This window comes from Seriola aureovittata, chromosome 18, assembly GCF_021018895.1.
Source record: "Seriola aureovittata isolate HTS-2021-v1 ecotype China chromosome 18, ASM2101889v1, whole genome shotgun sequence".
In the NCBI taxonomy this organism is placed as follows: Eukaryota; Metazoa; Chordata; class Actinopteri; order Carangiformes; family Carangidae; genus Seriola; species Seriola aureovittata.
The window spans coordinates 4,079,657-4,104,045 of NC_079381.1; the positions used below are offsets into that span (position 1 = coordinate 4,079,657).

Consider the following 24,389-nt stretch of genomic DNA (forward strand, 5'->3'; position numbering starts at 1 on the left):
ACAGTGTGACTAAGCAGCTGTTGATTGAAATATGCTGAACTTTTTTTTCTCAGATTCAGTGCACTCAGTGAGTTTCACATTTTAACTCCTCGTAAGCACTTTGAAAAAATTAAGTTTTGCTCAGTTAAACATATTTGTGGCAGTGAGGAGTTTCTTTCAAGATGAACTTGCTTACAGAGTTTTACAGTGCAATGTTTACAGGTGCTGAGAGTCGAGCTTTCAAACCCACCAGCTCCCATATAAGTAAGATTTGAAGGGACACCTCTGTTACACACAGATTTAGGTTTTTACACCAAATACCAACAACGGAGTGGCTTAAGGGCGCTTGGTCTGTGACTTTAGGTCAAAAACGGACGATGGAGGTGTCCTGTTGGAGATATCCAGCTTAAGAAATGCTTTCAAGTAGAAACCTGCTAAACGCCACTGTCACTCTGTGACTCACCAGTGTGTGTTGACGGGAAGCTTAATGGTTGCTGTCAAAAATCACTAATCAGACATGGCAGATAGATGTCGCTGTGCAGTGTCAACCTGCACTAAACCCAAGATGAACAATTACAGGAGCATCTGGCTCCAGTTATGACACTTTCCCTGACATGCATGGTAACCTGTAAATGTCAGTGTCATTTGGGAACAGAAGAAAAGCTACATGTAAGAGAGTTTGACATGTTAGATTTCCAGAAACTACAGAGAAGAACTACAGCAGTGATATTCCCAGGAATAAAATACAAAAGCTATTACTTATACAGTATGTCTATGTTGTGTAGCTACCGAGATGATTCTGTCTTTGGAAACACAGTAGTGTCATGCAACGGACCAGCTAAACAATTTGCAAAGTTTTAAGGATCTGCACATAATTTCTTGAACACATTTGATTTTGTAAAGCTTGTCCCTGCAGAGCGGCTCACAGCACGACAGCAGAGGAAAACATCCAGCAGTGCAATGAAACGGCAGCTTTACAGTTGCTTATATAGAAGCAGAAAAACAACTGAACGAATGAGATTCATCTTGAACAAAAGGGTAAAAAATGAAGTAGCACAGGGAGAGATGCTGTATAAAAACAGACCCCGGTAGGGCTTTATTTTTTCATTTTCCTCTCCTCATGGAAAAATATGACTCTGTATGTTAGAATTCAGCAGAGAAGTGACATTTATCAGGCAGAGGATTGCACACAGCCTACAGATATCAACACTTCCTGACACCAAACAGCTTTATCCTCGTCCCAACACGGAGCTGTGGGGACTCACCGCTGGCTGAAAGCAGATATGTAATCATGCCGCAATCTGGGCCAGGTTTCTGAAGATGCTAGTAGCCAAAGAGGGGGGGGCTTCTTTATCTGACTGTGAAGGAGAGCTGGTAGTCCACTCTCTTTCGGATTTTAATTCTCTCAACTTAGCCCTTAGAGATAGCGGAGGCGGTTCTGCTGTGATTTAATATCACACCAGACTTCTTCATCTTGCCCAAAATGAGCTATAACCTGCTTGCGATGGTTAGAAACACAACACTGAAACATACAGTAGGAATTACAACACATTTCACTTAGAAAATAAAGAAAGCAACTGCAAACTTGCCTTCCCTCAATGCACCCTCCTCCCGTGCTGACTAAAACCAGATGGAAGATGAGAATGGTTTGATTTTCCACACTGAGGATTTTACCCATTTTCATCAAAAGAACTGAAATCTATCTAAATGTCAGGGGAAAGAAAACAAAACATGGACGAGCACATCACAGTTTGATTTTATTACTCTGTTCAGTGATCGGTTGGGAAATGTGCTGTGACCTGTCTGTGCTCTAACGGGACCTGAAGCGCTGCTCAGCTCCACAGAGAGAGGCACTCAAAGCTTGTCACACTCATCTGGAAATATCAGCCTCTACACATACCCACAGTCCACAACGCACAGCATCTATTTTTCATGGATTATTTCTACCAGGACGTTCCTACTTCTTTAAGTATAAATCTTCCTTGAACTGTGAGAAAAGCTTTTGAAGAACCGAAACTGTGTGTTGATCAGTCTAATGAGCAGTTAAACCATGTGACATCACCATCAGCCTAATTAAAGCCATTGAGTAATCAGATGGAACACTCAGCGTTTATTGGCTGCTGTTTCCTGACACCTCTCTCTGCTCCCACCGTAGCGAAGCGCCTTTATCTCAGCCAGTTCCAATACCTCGACTCTGTATCTGCTGATACTGTGAATGCTACTTTTGATATGTGATTCCAAATTAAATAAAATTCAATCATTCATTCATTAGCCATTCCACTTATCCTTTTAGGGTCACGAGGGGTTTGGAGCCAATCCCAGCTGACATCGGGCGAGGGCGGGGTACGCTCTGGTCAGGTCGCCAGTCTATCACAAGGCTCATATATAAAGACAAACAAGACTTCAAGCTAACATTCACTCCTACGGACAATTTAGAGTCACCAATTAACCTGAACCTGCATGTCTTTGGATTGTGGGAGGAAGCTCGAGTACCAAGAAGAAACCCATGCAAGTACAGGGAGAACATGCAAACTCCACACAGAAAGACCCAATTCAAATCAATTTAATTCAATTCAATTTTATTTGTATACCAACATTATCTCAAGGCACTTTACAGGGTAAAGGTCATAAGATCAAGGTCATGTGCCGTGCAAATATCTGGGATGTTTTTACATCTCTTGCTGCAAAGAGTGTTCACCTCTTCCTTTTGTCTCTTTGGTCTGTGAGTTTAGTCCAGGCACTTGTGTCTTGTCAATCCGCCAAACGCTGGTGTTCGAGGTAAATGTAGGCGCCTTTCAATTAGAGGCATCACTGTGGCTTTTCCCCAGCTCCTCCAGGAAATGCTTCTTGGTGAGTGTCTTTTTCAGATTCCAGCTTAGATTCACCTCAATCCACACTATAAAAGCTCTGCAGACTCACACACCTAGGATGTCGCAAAAAAAACCACCACCACCAGAAGTGCAGTCATTCTTTTCCAGGATTATGCGCCAATAACATGTGTTGATGACAGCCAAGTCAGGTTGGACGCCTGATCAGGCTCTGTGTGTCATAAACAAGTGGTGGATTTATTTCTGGATCTGTGTACATGGGTTTACTTGGATATCTGTCTGGTCTTCTCTTTGAGAACCTGCGTCCCCCCATATTGTTTTGATTGGCTCTGTCAGGAACAGTTCAATCAGGATTTGATGTGATCATTGTTGGATATGGTGTATCTCGTTGGCCCTGGGGTCATCCTGATAACATTCTTCTCCTCTCAGATGGGGATGAAGACCAGGACAAAGTCCCATACTTTGACTGAAGGTTACAGGCTCAGCAGGACCCTCCTCCCCATCACTTGCTTGTTCCTCTTCAGTTGTCTCACGGTCTGGATCATATCCTGCGCTGTCTTCCTCCCTGAGATTTGACAACCAGTCACAGTGGTTGCTTTCTGGTGTCTGGCCACAGGGGGCAGTAATGAACTCATTATGTCTAGATAAATCGAAGAAGATGACAAACTTAGTTGGACTACTACATGAAGCTATATAAAGATGAGATTTATGCTTTATTGTCAGTGCTTTCTAACATCACGTTTGGTGTAAGAGCTAGTTAGTTAGAGTGTTAGAGGTGTTAGCGGAGGAGATGCTCTCTGAAGAGATGAGGCCTCAGGAGATTCTGGAAGAGGGGCGCTGCTGTTCTGATAGCAGTTTTGTAGCTTGTTCCACCACTAAGGAACCACAGATGAGAACAGTCTGGACTGAGACCGTGCTGCGTGCAGGGATGGAAATACTAGACGATATTCCCTGGAGGAAAGCAGTGGCCGAGAAAGAGCATATGGTTGAATGACTGAGTTCGAGTAGATGGTGCAGACCCAGAAGTCACTCTGAAGGCAGCATTAGTGATTTGAATTAGATTTGCGCCATGGCCATGGGTAGCCAGTGTAGTTTGAGTTTCTAATAATCACTGCTGTTTTAGTTTGTGTCCCATTTCCATACTACAGTACATATTAATTGTGTTAAATAGTACTATATGCTATTCATTATGGTATGCTGTTGAAATGAATGCAGTGTGCACATCTAACACTCAGTGGTTTGAGTTCTCTGACAGAGGCAGCAAATAAAAGTCAGAATCACAAATCAATTCAGTGCTGAAACAATTTGCCTAGTGATTGATTAGTTGATCGACACCAAAGTAATTGCCTATTATTTGACAAACAGTAGGTTGTTTAAGTCACATATTAAACTAAGATTCTCTGGTTCCATTGTAAATGTGAGGAGGGAAAATGTGTAAAGCAAATATCTTTGGGCTTCGATCTGTTTATGAACTTGTCACGTTGGGCTCTGGGATCTTCTCAGTCTCTTTTTGTCTATAGAGCCCAGGTGAATGGCATCAGCTGATCACCCTCCCATGTCAACCAGTTGCCTGCTGAGGGATCATTAATCAAAAATAATCTAAATCATCTATCTATTATATCTATCTGGGTTACTAGTGTAGTCTTACTCAAGTCTTACAGCTGTTGTGTTTGTTTGCTGCTGAAACCTTTGACTTCTTTTTACACCTTGAAGTTCAGACATGGAAATTTAAAAAAAGAAGACAAAACACCCAGAGGCTCTAAGTAATCCTTTATACATTCTCAACATATATTCAGTAAAAAACAATATATTTACATTTTTACAGACATTTTTTTTTTTTACAGTACATACAGCATTTACATATAAATATAGAGAGATTTACAGCATTAAAGTCAGTGCTGTATAAACTGTATTTGCAGAATGTCAACAAAGAATAAATCATTTCGCTAACACACTGCACCAGTAATGGTCTGATTTTATTTCATGTTTATAAGTAGATGCTGTCCACCTTTTCAAGGACATGCAAAAACTGCAGAATGATACTTTTAAAATTTCTATTTTACAGTAGGAAAAGTACAACGTTATCAAAAAGCCCGAATGTTGTACTGCTTCTATAAAATGGACATTTTTCAATAAGCATTCTGCAATGATTCAACTTACACACAGTTACAGTTTTTTGGACACTGCACCTGGACAGGAAAGATGTGTGTGTATTTTGCACATTAATAATGAGATGCTGCCTGTTAATTACACAGATAACAGAGGTACAACGTCTATCTGCGAAGTCTCTGTGTCATTCGGTCCTGAAAATGGGCAGATTTGATTCGTCTTGGGGCCCAAGATGAGAAGATGAGAGGCCGCGGGTCTGTCCCAGGGCTCACACTTGCAGTCTTGAACATTTAAGCGGATGTCACGTGCCACCAGGCGGTAGACAGGTGTGTCCCAATGTCAACGTGGAGTTCACTTGATGCACTTCCTTGCCCAGTTATTGGCAGTGATGCAAAGCCTGTTAGTTTGACGACTGATGATTTTAAGACATGTTGGATTCAGCTTGAAAATAATTAATGTCCAAATAAATAAGCACCGACGCTCCACAGAGAGTTATCACTTAATGTCAAAAGAATATTCATCTTTAAGAATATGGCAGAATAATGGATGTCTGACATTGTAAAAAGGAACATTAGTATCCTCTATCAGACATAAACCATTCAACATAATAGCATATGTGTGCTATATATGTGTTTTATATACAGTAGGCTGAATGCCTTGGTTGATCCTGATTAAATGTTCCACATCTTCCGAGTAGGGACTTGACCTGCAAGTGTGAGATTTGGGAATCACAGGTAAACACTTGATCATGCCCAGAATCCTCTGTGGTATTTTGTGTCACAGCGCCCCTCTGTGGACAAAATACATCACACCCATCTGACTGGCTCTTGGATCGTGCTTCATCATTCTATCACCATCTTCCCACTGACTCTTCACACTTCGTATAAAGCAGCAGGAATGTTTCAAAAACAGAGCAGATGTCTGATTAATCAATGTCTATTGGTCCATTACCACATATTCTATTAAATCCATATAAATCTATTTTTTCTTAAAGTATGTTAAATAAATGTTTCATAAGCAAACAAAATACCTGGTGTCAGAATTTTAGAAAAGTTACTGTCCTTGCTGTTTCACATGAAGCTTTGTGGTGCATTCAGGTGCAGCAACAGGTGAAAAAATTATCTGTTGTTTTATCCACTGAATAGTCAGAGGTATGATCAGTTTTAATATACTGTGACAGTTATTTCATCTGTGGGAGTTTATCTCCACGTGCTGTTGACAAGGATGGATTTCAGTCGCAAAGACGCCCTGTCTCCTTGTTCTTCTTCTTCTGGTTTCAGTTGTATTTCTTTGACTGTTGCTCAGTTGCCTTAGCTGTTTGTGAAGGGCTTCTGCAGGCAGAGCGAGCCATGGTGAGGAAGAGGATGGCTGTGGTAGTGTTCAATCAGAGCTGACAGAGTTGGGAAGTTCACGTCGTTTTCCAGAAAGATGGAGGCCTCCTGTTAACAAAGCAACAGTGAACAGGAGACTTCACTACTGCCACACTGTCATTATGCCTCATCTTTATGCATACTGTAGATAATTATATGTTTTTTACGTATAAAGTCAAAATATGATGGAGATCAGCAAGTTTCTCACCTCTTCAAACAGTCGGTAGTTTCTGGCTTTGCCTATACTGACATCCCACACCACAAGCACCTGGATAACACACGTTATTTAGTTTGTCTTAGTTATTAGAAATCAGAACAAAATATCAGCAATATGACTTCAGTATGAAAAATAATGGCCATTTTTCAGAAAATAAACATTATTTAGACCCTGACGTGAACATAAATAAAGAGCAGGCAGTCACAGCTCTGACACAGCACAGATTAAAACGTGAGACGAGATACTGTATAGCATGTTAGTATTGACATAACTTGTATCTTGTCTTTCCACACAAAACTATTCCATCATAGTTAAGTGAATGTCTTCTTATGTTTTACCTTGGAGGTTTTGGTTCCAGAGTTTCTGATGCCGTACAGTCCGTCCTCTGGGGGGACGAGGCTTTCTCTGAATAACCTGCAGGTACAAACATCATCACAGGTTAAATATTGTGTCAAATGCATTTGATAAAATTTTATTATATTTTTTATTTTTATTCACAGTTACTTTGAATACATTATTGGTTTGAATTGTAATGAACTGCAGCTGCAAACACAGGAAATATGAACAACTCATAATACAAATGCAAATCAGGTGTTAGTAAAACATAAACTGCTTCATAAACAAGGGGAGACGCTGTCAATAAAATAATTGCATGACATGAAACCCAAAGAGAAAGCTGTTATGTCTTTTGCCACTAGAGGGCAGAAACAAACAGAAAGTGTAGGTGTCATACTTCTCTACAAAGCTGGTTTCAGTCGTGTCGATGAAAACCGAGTCTGGCAGCTGCACCTGAGGACAGAAACAACACGTTTATTGGAGCATTGATATCAGCTCAAATAATGATAATTATACAGTAAAAATCTGAATGAGAAGTTTGTCAGTGTGTAGAAAAGATTAATAGCTGTAGAAGATGACAACGTCTGAATAAAATAAATCTATATAAAATAATATCAATGTTCTGCTTTCATGAACATGTGACTACAGTTTCAAAGCAAAGAATTGTGTGGAACTCAAAGTTCCCACAGTGAGTGTGACGCTGAACTGACACTGAACACATGAACACACATTTTTAAGTTACAGGTGTAATCTAACCCTGAAGTGTCTGTTAGTTTTTCCTCTGGTTTACAAAGTGCAACAAGCTGATTTCACAAATATAAAATCTCATTGATTCTTATTTGAGCCAACACATTTTTTAAAAACTGTTAAAACTGTTTCCCAAACATCATGATTTACAATCTGAATAAATAAAATAGTTCAATCGTCTGAACAATGTGTTTTAGGAAAGGTTTTCTGTTAAATATATAAATATTTCAGTATTATTTCATCTTATTTTGAAATGAAACGCCCATTGTATTTCTACAGTTGAGGAAAATTGAAAAGGGGTTTATAAAGCCTGATATGCAATGTATATAAGCATGTAGGAGTGACTTGTTTCAGGTGTCAGTGGTTAGAGTAGACTGCAGTATGGTGAAAGTAGATTTTAACTGAGCAAAGCTGGTCTGTGTTATCACATGTGTTAAAGCATCTTCATTTCAGTCTCTCTTACATTCTCGTAGTCTTCATCGGAATCGTCTCCTCCACCACGTTTGTCTCGTCTCCCCCTGAACTCCGAGGGCGTCTCGTCTCCTAATGAGCGGAAGCTTTGGCCTTCTGGAGATGCTCTTCTGGTGGGAAAACGTCTCAGTGAGGCAGCTTCAACCACTCGATTCACACTTTTTTACAGACAACATTGTTTCTGCCTCTTGAAATGAATTTCACTCCAAAAGTTCTAACTTTTGTTGTGTTGATGCTGTGGTATGTAATGAATGAGATTTTTTCCTACTGCTTTTCTACCTTTCTATTTCTAGGCTTTTTAATAAATAACACACACCTTGTAGATCAGGCAGTTGTGAAGTTGTTGAATATTTTTTCAGTTTTGAGGGAGCTATGCTAGTCTTTGTGCTAAGCTAGGCTAAACACTTGTCTCTGTATTGCACTACAAACAATAGGATTTCCTAAATGTTGAATTGTTTATAGAAGTATAGATATAGATTTTTTTGAGTGTTTGAGTCCAGCTTACTGAAGTTGGGTTCCTGGCTGCTTGGACTTGATTGCAGGCAGCTGGGGTTTGACAGTTGGCGGTGGAGGTCTGGGGACTCCTGACTTATGTCCCGTTTTGAGTATAGGAGAGAGTGGAGGGTGGATGGTGGACCCTCCAACATTTGCAGAATGAGGAATCGGCAGCTTGCTGCGGAGGTTGCTCACAATCCCGTGGTGGTTGTTGCCCAGTGACTGGCTCCCTCCAGAATTAAGTGAGCTGTGGGCGGGACCATTTAGGACCATCTCTAATTTGTCACAGATGGGCAGAGTGGCAGGGGATTGGACTGAACTGGCCAGCAGAGGCCTCCAGTCTCTCTTGTCGTTCCCGAACTCCCCAATGAATGCTGTCCTGTTTGGAGGATTTCTCTTTATGTTGGGCGGAGGAGGTGGAGGGGCGGGATACGAGGGCTTTTGCAGGTGGGGAGCGAAGGGGAGAGGAGGAGGTGGGCCTTTGTTGGGGTCCTTTAGTATGGAGGGAGGGGGGGCAGAGGGAAGGGGTTTTTTGGGGAGCGGGGAAGTGGGGATTCTGAGTTGCAATGGGATGGGAGGAGGCGGGCCTTTGTGGAAACCTGCACTAGAGTCTTGACGGAGCTGGAACGCTGCCGGCACTGGGGGAGGAGGGTAGGAGGGGGGTGGTCCTGTGGGTCGACCTGAAGAGGCAAGACAAAGAGAAATCAGAGGGATGTCTTGTTTTAAGTAAAGTTTATGTTGTGTTTTGTTAATGTTTGTTTCCATACCACTTTCCCTCAAATATAACTACATATGAATGATTTTACTATAAACTATATAAATTAGTACAAAGAAGGCTCCAAAAGGTTTACATTTGTTTTCCAATATTCACTGAAAAATCTTCCAACTGTTTAAATGGGGATCAGTTTCAACTGATTGTCATTTGGATTTTATGTGTACAGTTTCGACAGTTTTGCTAAGGCCCTCTGGTGGTGGGGATCGCTTATGTGCCAGAGTCACTCAAAATAAAATAAAGTTAAATTAAATTAAATTAAATTAAATCACAAAAAAAAAAAAAAATTTTTGTGTTGCAAATTTGATTCTTATTCAGAATTTGATTTTCTTTTATATCGTTTTTTCACCCTTTTTTGAAAAAACATACTTTGATAAACCATAATAAATTACAAGATTATTTCTTTTTAAATTAGAAAACAAAAAAGAACCATTAAGATATCAAGAAGAATCTAGTGTCTTTATGTGTGAACTTCCAGTTGCCAGACTTATCCTTGAACTTCCCTTTATCCTCTGTTATCTGCTGCTTCCTTCAGCTTCATCTTTTCCCCCTCTTCAACACTTTCTCCTCAGCTGTATTTCATTTCCCAGCACTTCTCGCTTGTATGATTAATAATCAGGGACAATGACACTCTGGCGTCTGGATCTCTGCATGTGACCATATACACAGGTCAGCTAAAATGGAGCATGTGGTGGGTGGTGTTACCTGTAGACGTCTGCGAACAGTCATTGTCTGGCTTCAGATAGTCTTCCTCATCGTCATCATCATCCTCCTCAACATAATCTACACACAGAAGGAAGAGTTACAACAGTTTAAAAACACATAGCTATATCATGTGTGTTTGGTATATTCATTTATCAAGGTGGCCTTACCGTCCTCTGCGTTACTTTCAGTGTGTTTAATATCCATGGGCTTCTCAATTGTGCCATAGAAACTGTCGGCATCTGAATCCGAGTCACTATGGCATCAAAGAAAAAGTTTTTGTGAATGAACAACATGTAGAGATGTAGAACATGCTCTAAATTTTAGCCTATATAAGCTAGTTTTTAAGTTATCTAGTTAGCTGAACTTTCAATATTATGAATACTGCCATCATTTACATTCATTTAAAGACGATTTGATTTTTATTCTTACAATTCTTAAGCTATTTTTTATATCCTAACTTATTTACTGTCCCTGTTTCCCAGCTAGCATTAGCCAAAAGCTAACATGCCCTTTAGTGTTGACATGTTTAACACTATTTCTGCCAATAGAAATCTCACAGCCATGAATTTGTAATATTTTGGCTACTACAAAATGGAAAAAACGATGGTATCATACCCTGCTTCATGTTATATTAGTATAACCAAATTGTATTTTTGTCAAATTACTTCAAATAAAATGATTTTCTCTAAAGTTAGAGAAAGAAACCAGACTTTGTTTTCATTAAAGTAAGTACAAATTTCCTGTGAAACCAACACTGACACTCACATAATGAAAAGCTGTTAAATCAGCTTTTCATGTCCCCAGTCCCAATAAGAGAATGTGGTCTGAATAAAAGACAATTACAGGCTGGTAACTCACTAATCAAGACCAACAGGCCGTTTTAATTACCTATATAAATTATAAATGAACCTGCAGAATTAGCTTCAAACTTTATGTTCCATTAGCCTGCTGGGAGTTGCACTGGCTGTCGTAACCTACACTGATTGGTTCACACTCTAACATTAAAGATGACTAAAGGTCACATTGGTACAGGCTGTGAGAAAGCAGAAGTGTGAGTAGGGAAATAATAAAGAATGACGTGAGCTTCTGGACTTACTTAAATAGACTTCTTCCATTGCATTGTTTCAGATAAATCGTGCTTTGGGTTTTGTAATTTTTATTTAAAAAAAAAATAATTTTAATGCAACTACAGTGTATGTATTAAAGATATTCTGTATTCAGTAGAGATTATTATTATTTTTATGTTGTGATCTGTGATGTGAAGTTACCTGGGAATGTGGGACTCGTTCCGGTCGTTATAGTGGTCTATCTCCCTCCGCAGGTATCGCATCCATTTCTGTAAGACAGCAAAAACAATATGCAGCAGGTGTCTGAGTGCATGTGAATCGTGTTGATTTGTTCCCTACTGTGAACAGCTGTTTAATCTAAGAACAATACTCTGACAGTTATACAAACCAAACAACAGCTGGGCTACTGGGTTTCAAACGCAGTTTCAATATTACAATTACAAACTTAAATTCAGTGTATAATATAAACATACATATTCGACATCAATATCAAAATGTATTTTGGTTATTAAAACAGTGTGGTTGTTCTCACCCTCCTCTCGTCCTCACTGGCTGCAGAGAAAAACCACGTCCTGTGTTTCTTGCTGAAGTGGACAATCTTGAAAGGAAAAACATTACTAGACGTCGTCTCCTCCGCTGCCCTCATCACTCTGTGGAAGCGGAGAAATGTAAAAGTGAGTCATGCTGCAAGAAAACTACGCTCATGAACATCGAGTGTTGCCTGTAATAGAATAAGGAGGTATTTGCTGTTTGTTTTGAGTCATGTCATTTTTCAGTCATTGGTATTGTTACATCTGTGGTATCAACTGGCGCTTTTGTCTCTCTTTAAAGCCCCATTCACACATATGGACTTAACACTGGGGTTGCAAACATTAATTGTGAATTGAACCTTGAAAAACATTTTTGCTTTGCCCACCACTACTTGAGGACTCAAAAGCCACCCAGCAGTGTGACATGGTGAACTTTGAGACGGGTTCAACTTTATGCAAATGTCCTCTGATGCACAGGAGCAACAACCTGGTAACAGCCAATTGCATTCATTTAAATGTAAAAGAACTTTAAAAAATCTAATGGGGGAAAAGCTTATTGTCATGGTCGTCCTTTCCCAGTTGCTGCTACTGCAACTGCTGCTACTTGAATAAATAAAATGTTGGATGGAAACACATCACTCTGGAAATGAACTACTTCATCGTGTTCCAGTCTTGGCAGCGTGAGGAAATAACTACCAATTTGGAGCTGGGTATGTAAATTAGGAGCTGGATCAGGAGGTAGAGTAATCATCCACTAATCGCCAGTTCCAGCTGTCCACATGTCAAAGTGTAATTTGCGGTTGCCTGTGATGTTGAGTATGTGAGTGAATGAGAGGAAAAACATATATCTGGATAAAAGTAAGGAAGCGGTGGCGATCCTAGACACTGGGGGAACAAGTCCAACGAAGCCCATCGACCCATCTATGCTACAATTTACAGATGTTCCCTGAATGCCTCACATGCAGGCAATGGTTGGACTAGCTGCAGCACACATCATTAGGGCCCCACTTGAGGGGGCAACAGCAGTGCACTGCACGGTGTCATTACGGGATGTTCAAGGGGGTTTATATTTGTCATCCCAAAAAAATGTTCCAATGTAAGGGGCCATCAGGGGCCATTTTTCCCATTTTGGGGCCCCAAGCGTTTGCCTGTTTTGCCTCTCTTGACAGTGCACTTCTGTAAGTAAGTATGTGCTGTATATGCAGTCCATCCAGTCCATTTAAAGCAAACACACCCTCAAGGTTCAGGCTTGTGAGACCAGTTCTTGAGACTCTTGTGCATGAAGATTATGTCAAGTCAAGTCAATACAATACAAATACGAAGAAGAGTGTGTATTTTTTAACATATATATACAGTGGACATTCTCACACAGTTTTTCAGTAATAACTGCTCAGGTCGTTAGTAAACTGTGACTCTGGAGAACGTGCTAAAAAACATCAGAACTGACTGAGGAGTCCCAGCAGGTGAAGACTTTCCACTGACCTGTTGTAGCCATTGAGAGAGAACGCCCCCTGTGGTGCCGGAGAGGTACTGCTCTTAAAGTAGTACACACAGCCCTTATGGATGATGATGTACCTCAGTGGCCCTGCGAGACAGGTAACACATAACAAAAATGTTTCTATCCATCAAGCCTTCCTCTTATCCTGTTCACTCACACGTGAATCTTTTTATCAACTCACATTTCATGAGGCTGAACTGACTGCCTCCCTTCTTGTGGAGGTATCCCGAGGTGGAAACTCCTCCCGGCATGGTGAGGAGGTTCTGAGCCCCGATGGCTCGCATCGGCACTGGCCAGCACACCTCTGGAGACGACATGGTTCTACAGTGGAGGAAAGGAGGAGGAGGAGGAGGAGGAGGAGGAGGATGAGGGGAGATAAGAGTGAGAAAAGAGTGTTATTATTGCGCCATCATGTTACAGATAACCTGACAGTTAAGATTCATCACAGGAGTTGGGCAAGATCATGGGAATGTGGGCTTGGATCCCAGCAGAAACAAATAACCAATGTTCATGTTCAGACTCATGTGGAAAGATATTTTATAGTATTTTGAAAGGAGAAGAAGACTGATGTGATATTTAAGGATTCAGAAAGGATTTAAAGCGACAACCTCCCAGTTACCAAACCTGCTTCCTAACCAGCTAAGCTTTCAGGACTTTTTAAGCTACACCAGCGCTCACACCAGGAGCAAGGAAGCACCCAGAGATCCTGATAGCTCCATAAAGGCTGCCAAGCTCTCTAAATCAAAGCATACACAATGATCAACAATTGGGGGATACTTTTTCATTTAAACGTTTGCACATGTTCAGGAGAAAGTAGTAAAAATCTTTTTAAAAACACCCATCTTACAGTGCTTTTTTAAAAATGGTCTGCACCTGGATCTACGTCAGCAGTAAAAATCACCTTGTTGCTTGTTCAGCATTAACCATTAAATATAAATAACAAGAAAGACGATTTTTTTCAACCAAAGCACAAAGACACTCTCTTCACTATAAAAAGACACTCCTGTAGACAGGCCTGTAGTTGCCAGAATTGGATGTTTCATCAGACTAGTGAAACAAATAGTGTAGAGATCATCTATCACCATGAAAAATAAAGACTGTATGAGTTGCGAATTCTATTCTCACTGAAGCAAAGAGCAGATACTCAACAATGTGATTCAGACTTTATCTGCGTTGTAGCTTCTTAGGCTAATCTACATTTGCTGGCCTCACTGGATTAATTAGGCCGTTTCATCTGAATCCAAACACCATCAATGTATAACTCGGTCAACTAGTTAGCAATCCCTGCAGTATGAGAAGCTATTCATGTATTATGGGCTAAGGAAAATGACATATTTTTAATTAAGAACTTCTGTATGAGTAAGCGTGCAACGCCTCTTTAAAGCCTCTTGTACACTGGGCCATGTTGGGCTGTCCCACATGGAAGTTAAGGGGCTATTTGTAAATTTTCTCTGCCGCCAAAAGTGGTCTCTGGAGTGGTGGTGGTGATTGTCGCTTTACAAGACCTCTGGCTATTGTTGTGTTTACGAGACAAGAGGTGCTACGCCTTCAGGGCAGATTGGAGATTACAGTGAGTCGCTATCGGAAAGTACTGTGACAGGCTGGGGCTAGCTGGTTAGCATGCTAACTTGAGTAGAAGAAAAGACGTGATAGAGACATGAGTTAGCATTGGCGTCGCTTTCCACCTCTGGAGACAGCTGTGGGTGAGTAAAGGAACGAAGTTTGATGCTGAACTCGCAACGTTCCTGACTGCTAGGTAAACAACTGTTAATGCTAATGTTAGCTATGTAGCAATAGCAAAAGTTACAAATAGCTCCTTTAGCTGTGACTGCAACTTGATGAAACCTTTGACTGTCAGAGTCCTACATCTGAGATCACAGCGTGAGACACATCTGTCAACAGCCCAAACATAAGACCAAATATAACCTGCATCAGAATCCTACCATTGCACATCATCATCATCATCATCATCATCATCAAGAATTCTTCCTATCATCTTAAAAGTGGAGGAGTAAACTCCCCTGTAACACCGTCTGTGTGACAGCCAGGTGTTACCTGCTCAGTCAGGTGTTGCCTACCTCCTCTTGAGCCTCCTGCTGATGCTCTGAACAGCAGCGCTCTCCCTCAGCAGGCTGACTGTGGAGGCTAACGTTGGCAGGAGGTCCATCACAGAGAAGCCAGACTGGAAACACAACCGACCGGACTGACTCACAATGCCCCTCTCCGTCCCTCTCACTCTCTCTCTCTCTCTCTCTCTCTCTGGCTGCCTTTGTTGATTTCCATCTCGCTTGCTCTCTCTCGCTCATACACACACTCAAGCTGAGATAATGCACTAATGAGAATGCACACACACATTTCTACATGAACACACACACACACACGCACACATTCAGCGCATACACATAAAGTCCTTGTCTTTTTTACTGGGGTTCAAGAGACAGTGGTCAAAATAAACATCCCAAGTGAAGTCCTTCATCCTCTAATCTGTTTATATGTAACTTCCAGTTTATCAAGAGCATCTGCAGACCGCAGAGAGAGAGAGAGAGAGAGAGAGAGGGAGTGTGGGCAAGTGTGTGTGTGTGTGATGTCTAGAAATGAAATGAAATGTCTTTCTGAAATCCACTGAGAAAAAACCTGCAGTAATAGTTGTGTGCCTGCTCACTTAAACAAAACTGCCTCCTCCACACCTGTTATACACATGTCAAGAATGCCTTTGAACGGCAGTTACTGGCATTAAGTGGCACACTACTGATTTATCATGTTACAGTCAATTAGCTTCGGTATGTTTCAATCAACCGGGTCTTTAGGGCGAAAAGTAGAAAGAGGTGTAACATGCTGACTCCAACAAAACAACCCACACTTTCAGACAGTATTTCCTCGAAGGCATTCATGCTGAGATGGAAGAGTGGAAAAAGTGAGAGCTTTGGAGAGAAGCTCTGAATGATACGTTATAAAAAAAAAATTGTCAGATGCAGTATTGGAAAAGTGGTTTTGAGATGCTGTTAGAAGATCTGACCAGCTCTTTGTTTGAAGCAAATACTGAGGCTGCACCACCCAGCCTGTGAAAAACAGGAGCTCTATCAAGTCTGGAAAAATAAGTGACAGGAAACTTACATTACTCAGTAGGGAGGTTTTAACGAAAAGACGAGCTCAAGCTGCATTATGGGAAATGTGGGTTGTATTCTTCTTGGAGCTCGATCCAGACTACAATTCATAATTAAAGTGAAGTTTACCTATTGAAGTTCTGTGGACCGAAAAGTTGTAAAAAGAAAAAATCCCAAACAAAACAAAACAAAACAAAACCAAAAAAAAGTTTGTACAGTGAGTGAGTCAAAGTTTTTAATGCAACGCACCAATCAATATAAGACTAACTGCTGTGCAAGGCCTGTGTTGATTGTGTTCCATACTAGGAAGTAAAAATCATCATTGTCATCATATCTCTGCTGCCGTCATTCAACAGTTTTCTTGTAATCCGCCTCTCACAAGTCTGCCAAATCAATGGAAGTGCAAAGGTCTGGGCTCAGAAAAATCTGAGCAAAAGCAAGTCATTCACCAAAACCATTAGGAATAACCGCCCGGAGACTATAAATATTCACAAGTTCATAGGAAATTTGTCCAATAATGGAACAAAATAATTGTGTAAAAAAAATCCTTGGCTTATAAAATCTATGAAAGTTCATGAAAGCCAGTCAGTAGTCATCTCTGTAATTTGCTGTGGGTCACATTGTTGATAAACCATGTCACCATTCTAAAGATTTTCAACCAGAAAGTAACAACTTCAGCTAAAATGTTAACACCCTGTTGGAAAAATGAGCCTCATTGAGTCAGGCTTCAAGAATGAAAAAAAAAAGCAAAAGAAAAAAACCCCCAAAAAAACAACATTTGAGGCATCAGAGTCTGGACTGAGGGAGGGAGGGATATGGAGAGCTGATAAAACATGGAAGGGAAAAGCCTTCCTGAGACACAATATCTCACCAGGCTGGAGCTGCTGTTTGTTTCAGACCTCTGAGTGCCCTGCTGTGTGTGTGTGTGTGTGTGTGTGTGTGTGTGTGTGTGTGTGGTGTGTGTGTGTGTGTGTGTGTGGGTGTGTGATATAGTACTTGTTTTTCTGACTGTCCAGTGTAATGTTTACCGATAACCAGCCGACACAGATAAACTGTGACCGTTCAGCAGTTACTAAACTTCATCTCAGTCTGGCTGAGGTCAAAGTTCACCAGCTGCTTATCATCCACATGAGGATTTCCTGAAGTCCTCGTTTAGCTATACATCAGACACAGACACACACACACACACACACACACACACACACACACACACACACATACACACACACACAACTGGCAGACAAAACTGAAACAACATAACGATGTTGGGATTGTGTACTCAGCATTTTCTTGTTCTCTACAGGAAGTGGCCTGAAAGTTTAGTTTTCGGAGGAGTCGATGGGGGAGGAAGCAGGGGGGTCGGCTTGCCTTCCAACTGACGCTTCAACTACTTACAGTGCATACACTTTAACCATCTCTGGTGCTTCCACTGACATTTCAACTGCTTTCTTCTCTTACTCCACAAAAACTGACACCTTAAATTTAAACTTGAACCTCGCTGCAGCAGGCCCCGGTTCGAGTCCCGCTTCGGACAGCCCTTTGCTGCATGTCATTCCCCCTCTCTCTGCCTCCCCATTCCCTGAAAATAAATATGTTTTGTCAATTTTGAGTTTTGTTACTCAAATATTCTGGTATGATTTGCAAAAATATATATTTTTTACCACATAAAAATATACATAATTATAAATACTTAAATAACATCAGAGCCATGTAATGAAAAATGGACGGGTGAGATCCTGTAGATTCACACTGTTCTGCTGGCAGATCACTGATAATGAAATGTTGACATGCAAAACTATCTCTCTCAGCAGGGCTACAGGATTTCTGGGTATTGAAGATTGGTTTCCTCTCATGGTAACATGCAGCTACTAACATACGAAGCGGCAGAGTGAGAGGTCCCATTTATTTCTCCTAACATGTGGCTCTTACAGCGTGAATCTCACAAAGATATTACTGTTAATATGCTGAAAACTTCACTTCAAGGTTACTTATCAAAACTGTACCCGTTAAACTTTTGTGCAGGTCCTCTTCCAGCGTTATTCCATGAAACACAGTGCGGCTTGTTGAGGTTTATCTAAAAAGAACAGGAGTGTGTTGCAGCTTTGAACCCTCTCACCCTGTTACTGGTTTTCAAGTTCTCCATCGTGAACTCTGCTGATGCTAATCAGAGAGCAGCTGTTTGACAGGAAGGGAAGCACAGGAGCTGCTTACATACCAGACTCATTCAAACATGTTTCCTCCCTGGATACACACACACACACACACACACACACACACACACACACACACACATCATAAAACAATGTGATTTAAACTGCCGCTCGTTTTTGAGGTTGTAACTGTGTTTTCAGGCCTTTGCAGTGATGCTGAAACTATTTTAAGGAAAACTATAAGCTTTATGCGCACAGAGCCGTCAGCTACGGGTCAAATGAAAGAAGATCTGAAAAACTTGCAAAGCTGTAATCTGCAGTAGACAACACATGTTCATAAATGTTCACTGTCTGCTCCCAAATTGTAAAAGGAGGATTTACACACATTACTGTAAACTTCAAAGTAGATGACGGCTCATCAATGGTGTCTGATGGCTGGAAACATGAGAGCATACTCTTCTGGGCTTTTTACAAAATGCTGTGATCATCTGAAGCGAAGAGGAAAGAGAATCTCAGCCTCAGTTGCTGACAACATGTGTCCAGCTCTAACAGTGTTTCTGAGAGGCTTTAGAGCCTGCAAGATCCTGCAGAGGGCATAAAGACAGCCTCTATTTGTACTTTGAGATTTGGAGAATGATCCATACTCACACATTTTCTATTTGAGTGCATGAGTGCAGTGTTTGATTTGGGACAACACTACTCTGTCTGAACCCACACGGTACACAGTGGACTTCATGTGAACTGTAGTGTACTGACTGAACTATCTGATTTGACGCAGCTTGAGTCTATTTTGAGGAAACATGTGTCAACCTCTTATACGTGACCGTTATGTCTAAGAAGAGAGTGGGCTGTATTCGACTTACAAGAACAGCCTGACGACAGCAGCCTGACCAAAGTCAGAGTTGGTTTAGAGAAACTGAAAGTGAAACTGGTGCAGCCGTGAGATGGAAAACCCCTGATCGATGAATGACATCAGTGGATGGTATTTTTCTTTATGTGTCCTTCTGAGAGTGACAGGGGAATACTAGACAATGCAATGCAGTCTCACTGTAGGTATCAGGGCTTTTTTTTTTTTTTAAAATTTGTCTCAATCAGCAAGCATTTTAAGATTTAAGTTCTGACCTTCAGCCTTAATTTCAGTGAGTTAACCTTGATATACACAGACGGATTGTAACTGAGGATATTAACATTAACTTTAAGCTTAAATAAAGTCATTAAACTTAATATTGGTGTCAGTGACTGAAGTCTGTCACCAACAGACATGAGGAGTCTCCCCTGCCGTTGTTCTGCCAGGCCTGGACTGCAGTCATCTTCAGTTCTTGCATGTTTTGGGAGGCCGTGTCTCTTCAGCCTGCTTTGCAAAATATAAAGGAAAGGCAGCAGGAAAAGAAAAGAAAAGATTCTGCAGACCGTCTTCACAAGTTCCTCCAATCAGAGGGTTATGGTAGCCTGTGTGTAGCCTGACAGGCAACTCCCAGGGCAAAAAGAGTCTACATCGCACTCACTGCTGCTCACAATGCTCATTGCTGGGAGGTAGAAAAGAAGTTATGCAGTTTGAAAAATATGGATGTGAAAACCTTCATATTCAAGCTGAAAATCAGTACTTCCTCATACTGATTATTTCATTGTGTGTGTGTGTGTGTGTGTGTGTGTGTGTGTGAGGCAGAAGATGTTTAGATATTTAGGTTAGAATTGTTCATAGTTTTTAGAAAGACATTTAGGTCACATATAAATATTGTTATTTATTGTTATGCAGCATTAATGTTCATTCCAGAAGGCCTGAAGGTCAATGCGCAGACTGTACTGGATATCCCACTGAGGTTCACTCATAAAAACTAGACATGTGCAAATGTTACATTTCCGTCTTTAAAAAAAACAAAAAAACAATTTTGGCATCAAGACAACAGTACCTTATCCTGTTGATTATGACTGATTTTCAATTGTAGCAATACTTTGAAAGTTTACACACAAAACATGTAGTGGAGGGATCCCTGAACAGAGTCTGCAGATTTTCCTAAACAAGCTCCACCAATCAGAGGATTAGTTTAGCCATTAGCCGAAAGGGCAAAACCTTGGTCATAAAAAGTCCTTCTGATAAAGCTTATTGCTGTGACTGCATGGTAGTGGTTGACTGTGACAAGGACATGCTTTTTAGAAACTCAGAGAGGGACTGTAACTGTAAAAGTCATGAGGACAGCAGCATTGTGGACAGTAACGTGATTCTGTCTGTCATGTGGTTTGTAAAGATGACTTAAGTCTCCTTAGAAAAACCATGAGTTCATGAGATTTATTTCTGAAACACCATGTAACCATGAGCAAAATCACCAAGCAACAGATCCATCTCCATGACAACAGAGCAAACTCAGAAGAAGACAATGTGATATGGCTGAAAGCTCTCGAAAAGTGAGCAGCATTGGAAATCCCAGCTGTCATAAGTTATTTCACACTTGTATTGTATTGTTTTCTTATTGAGCATAACTGATTTTCTGTAATGGACCAAAATGATTTTCACATTGACACATGTACATGTGACAGAGCATCACCTGTGATGGAACAGCACAACAGCTGCCAGGTGTCTGCTGCAGATATTTGTGCGGCTAACCAAACCTCTGTCTGTGCCGTGAGCACAATGTGTGTTTTAGATTCAGATGTGATCATCAGGCCCCCCGCTGCTTCCCCGAGACCTGCACATATACATAAACCCCCCCGACAGATGCAAAGGTTAGAGGTAAACCGCTGTCCCATCTACAGCAGATGCAGAGAATCGTCCGTCCTGCCCAGGAAACAGATACTGTCATTCAGTGCTGCATTACCTACGGGGATGTTTCCTGCCCCCCCCACCCCACAACCCTGAGGACCGACCACAGCGGTTCTTACACTGGTTCAGCTTCACATTATCACTGCACTTTGGGTTTTTTTTTGTCTTTTTCTCAGGGTGTATGATTAACAAAGCTGTGAAAGAGTGTAGAGTGTAAGTATTGAAAAGGTCACTCTTCCCCCCGGGGGAGCGAGTCTGGACTGATAAGATAAGAGGCATTTTCAAATCACATTCTTCAAACACTGATTCATGATTCACTAGACTCGGTATTTGGTTTCAAAAATGAATCGTTTTTTTTTAGTCTAGCTCATGCAGTGATCTTTTTATGATCTTATCTAACTGTTTTGATAATGTTGTTTTCCCCATTATGATATATTAAGAGGTATAGAGCTGGTACGCACCATAGCAACAGAAAGCTCCCAGCACTACTATGACTACTCCTGTTTGATATTTCTGTTGATGTTACTGTAGCTGAGCCCTCTTTTTTTCTTAATATTTTTTTGTCTTAAATACTTTCCCTGTTTTAACACCCTTTCTCTTTTATAGTTGTCAGAGCACATGCATCCTGTGCATGATAAGCGCTATATAAATAAACTGTATTATTATGATCATTCTTATTATTTTTAGTACATAAGATGGATTTTTTCTATTTGATATATGTGATCTTTGACTGTTCTCATTGGTATATCTGTACCAGTCAGTAACCTATCTTGCTTTAGCTGGTTTGTGTCGTTTTTAGCAACATAATGTCCTTGAATTCTTCTCCTGTGGTGAAACTACTTGGCTCTCTCTGTGACATTTGAAAACATGCTATCTTTCTGTACAGTTTGAAAAGCTCATTGACCTTAAATCCAAAATTCAGATGTAAAAAATTCTATGTTTAAATTTTGCACAGGACGTTAGTACACCAGGCGACACCAGGAAAAAACTGACAACTTTTTTAAATGTAATTTTCTATTTCTGATCCATGTTTCCATCTCTGCCAGACTTGACAAGTGTTAAACATTCTTTATGGTACATCATTAATTAAAACCCTTAATAAACTAGATCCAGGATTCTGCTGCTGGGCTGCTCACTCACTCCAGCGAACACATCACTCCTCATGAGAACCTTCACTGGCTTTCTGTCTCTCACGGGATTCAGGACAAACTCCCTCTCTACACTCACAGACCCTCCCTGACCTCCTCCACTGACTCTCTCTCCTGTCCTCACTGTCCTGCACAGGACCTGGGCTGACAGGGCCTTGTCTCCACCCCTCCACCCCTCCCTGTGCAGCTCTCTCTGTGACTGCACCAAACTCACCTTTTCAGAGCGGCTTTTAATGGTTGATTTAACGTCACGCTCTTGGGCCTTTAGTACTTCTGTTATTTTTCTAGGATAATTTTTAACTTATCATGTAAAGTATCTTGAAGATAGAAAAGGTATTAATATTATTATTTTGCTTTTTAGGCTTCTTAACAATTGAAAAACAGGTGATGATTTGATGAAAGAACCTAAGGTTTTTATTTGTTTACAGGGCGACTAAATCTTTTTTATGTTGTATATGAGAGGCAAAGACTCTCCCTGCTCCTGTTTACTGTATTGCCGTACATTTGGATTTGGTGCCTCTGATTGGTGGAATCTTTCTGATTGACATGTATACATGTACAGTACGGTGCTGGTGCTATTTGACTGAATGAATTTCACCTGATGAAGGTACAAGAACCGTTAACAAAGTAAGAAGTGTGTTGGCCACACACACACACACACACACCACACACACACACACACAGCTGCAGCAGTGGGCTCATAGAAAGCTAAAATAGTAAAACCATGTCCTCTTTCTCTACCTGTGGCTTTAATGCATGATCATCACTTCCTGTGTCCAAATATGGCAATGCCACTCCACAGGAACTGTACCACCGTCACACTTCCAAAACAGTTACAGGAAGGATTCCTCTCAGACTAATGCACACACACGCACACACACACACACACACACACACACACACACACACACACACACACACACACACACACACTCACACACACACACACACACACACACACACACACATACACACACACACACACACACACAAACACACACAAACACACAACTGTGACTTATTTCAAAGCTTAGAAATCTTATTGTAGCTGTGTTTCCTTTCGGAAGTAAAACACACAAAGATGACGAAAATACAGAGATAGTGAGTTAGAGAGAGACACAAGGAGGCGGGGGGGGGGGGGGGGGGGGGGGGGGGGAGTGCTGAGATTTGGCTCTGGCTATATGCCCACCCTCCTCCCCCCTCTCCTTGACACAGAACTGAAAATTTTAAGACATTTCCTGTAAATGTAGCCTTTTCTCTTCTCTGAATCTGACACTAACCCTACTGAGGAATCATTGCGGCAACAACTGACAGCTGACATGATAGGAGCACTAGCTTATCTCCACTGGAAAATCAAATCAATTTGTCTCTGAGGAGACAAACAGATGTTATTTGTTTTTGTCGCCTGCATCAGACTTTGCTTGGATTCGAGTTTAAAATAACCAAAAACAGATGAAAACTGGGCCGAAACAAGTCCCATTTGTACATTACACCATGATTTGGTCTCATAGTGTTCTCTATGCATGATCTAATTAAAAAAACATTTCTATGGTTTCACAGATAAACTAAACTGTTATTTCCTCTACAGCAGATACAGTATTTTCTCTTAGTTGCACTGCTGCACTAGTGGAAAGTAACAAGTACATCTACTCAAGTACTATGATTAAGATTAACTCTGAGGTACTTGTACTTTGAGTATCTCCTTATCATGCTGCTTTATACTTCTACCCCAGAGCTGTGCTCCACTAGCAGCTTATTACGACCCACAGTTATGTTTTATTGTGAGGCGACCTCTAGCAGGTGTCATAATTATGACCGGAGCTGGGGAGGAAACTCTGGGTGAGGAGGAGGTCGGGGTGGGTGGATGGGTCAACAAAACACAGGACTTCCACACAGGACGCCGCTGTTTGTTTCCTGTGTGAAGCTGAGCTCATATATTGTTTATTTTATCCATGACCTTTCAACACAACCTCCATTTTTTTTGTTGTAACCATGACAACAAAGATCTGATATGCCTGCCGCTGGTGCGTGGCCATGGGGCGTATATGGTGGTTTAAGTTGGAGGAGTTATTATTGTACTTTTTGCATCACCATATTTACCCACA

The 24,389-nt window shown here is 41.0% G+C and overlaps 1 protein-coding gene across 3 annotated transcripts in view; it reads right to left on the bottom strand.

Annotated features, from left to right (window-relative positions):
• Window positions 1–4,565: 4,565 nt before the first annotated feature.
• The window catches only part of sh3bp2 (SH3-domain binding protein 2), a 29,311-nt gene continuing 9,487 nt past the window's right edge, over window positions 4,566–24,389 (bottom strand). For 2 of the 3 annotated variants that reach the window (XM_056404484.1, XM_056404482.1), the window contains exons 2-13: window positions 13,306–13,445; window positions 13,109–13,211; window positions 11,629–11,746; window positions 11,298–11,365; window positions 10,197–10,282; window positions 10,030–10,107; window positions 8,563–9,232; window positions 8,050–8,167; window positions 7,237–7,292; window positions 6,842–6,917; window positions 6,495–6,554; window positions 4,566–6,355 (exon numbers count right to left, since the gene is read on the bottom strand). In XM_056404484.1, the coding sequence (XP_056260459.1) occupies window positions 6,227–6,355; window positions 6,495–6,554; window positions 6,842–6,917; window positions 7,237–7,292; window positions 8,050–8,167; window positions 8,563–9,232; window positions 10,030–10,107; window positions 10,197–10,282; window positions 11,298–11,365; window positions 11,629–11,746; window positions 13,109–13,211; window positions 13,306–13,441 (1,698 nt within the window). In that variant the 5' untranslated portion in view covers window positions 13,442–13,445 and the 3' untranslated portion in view covers window positions 4,566–6,226. The remainder of the gene's footprint in view (window positions 6,356–6,494; window positions 6,555–6,841; window positions 6,918–7,236; window positions 7,293–8,049; window positions 8,168–8,562; window positions 9,233–10,029; window positions 10,108–10,196; window positions 10,283–11,297; window positions 11,366–11,628; window positions 11,747–13,108; window positions 13,212–13,305; window positions 13,446–24,389) is intronic. The other variant, XM_056404483.1, reaches the window with a different exon arrangement.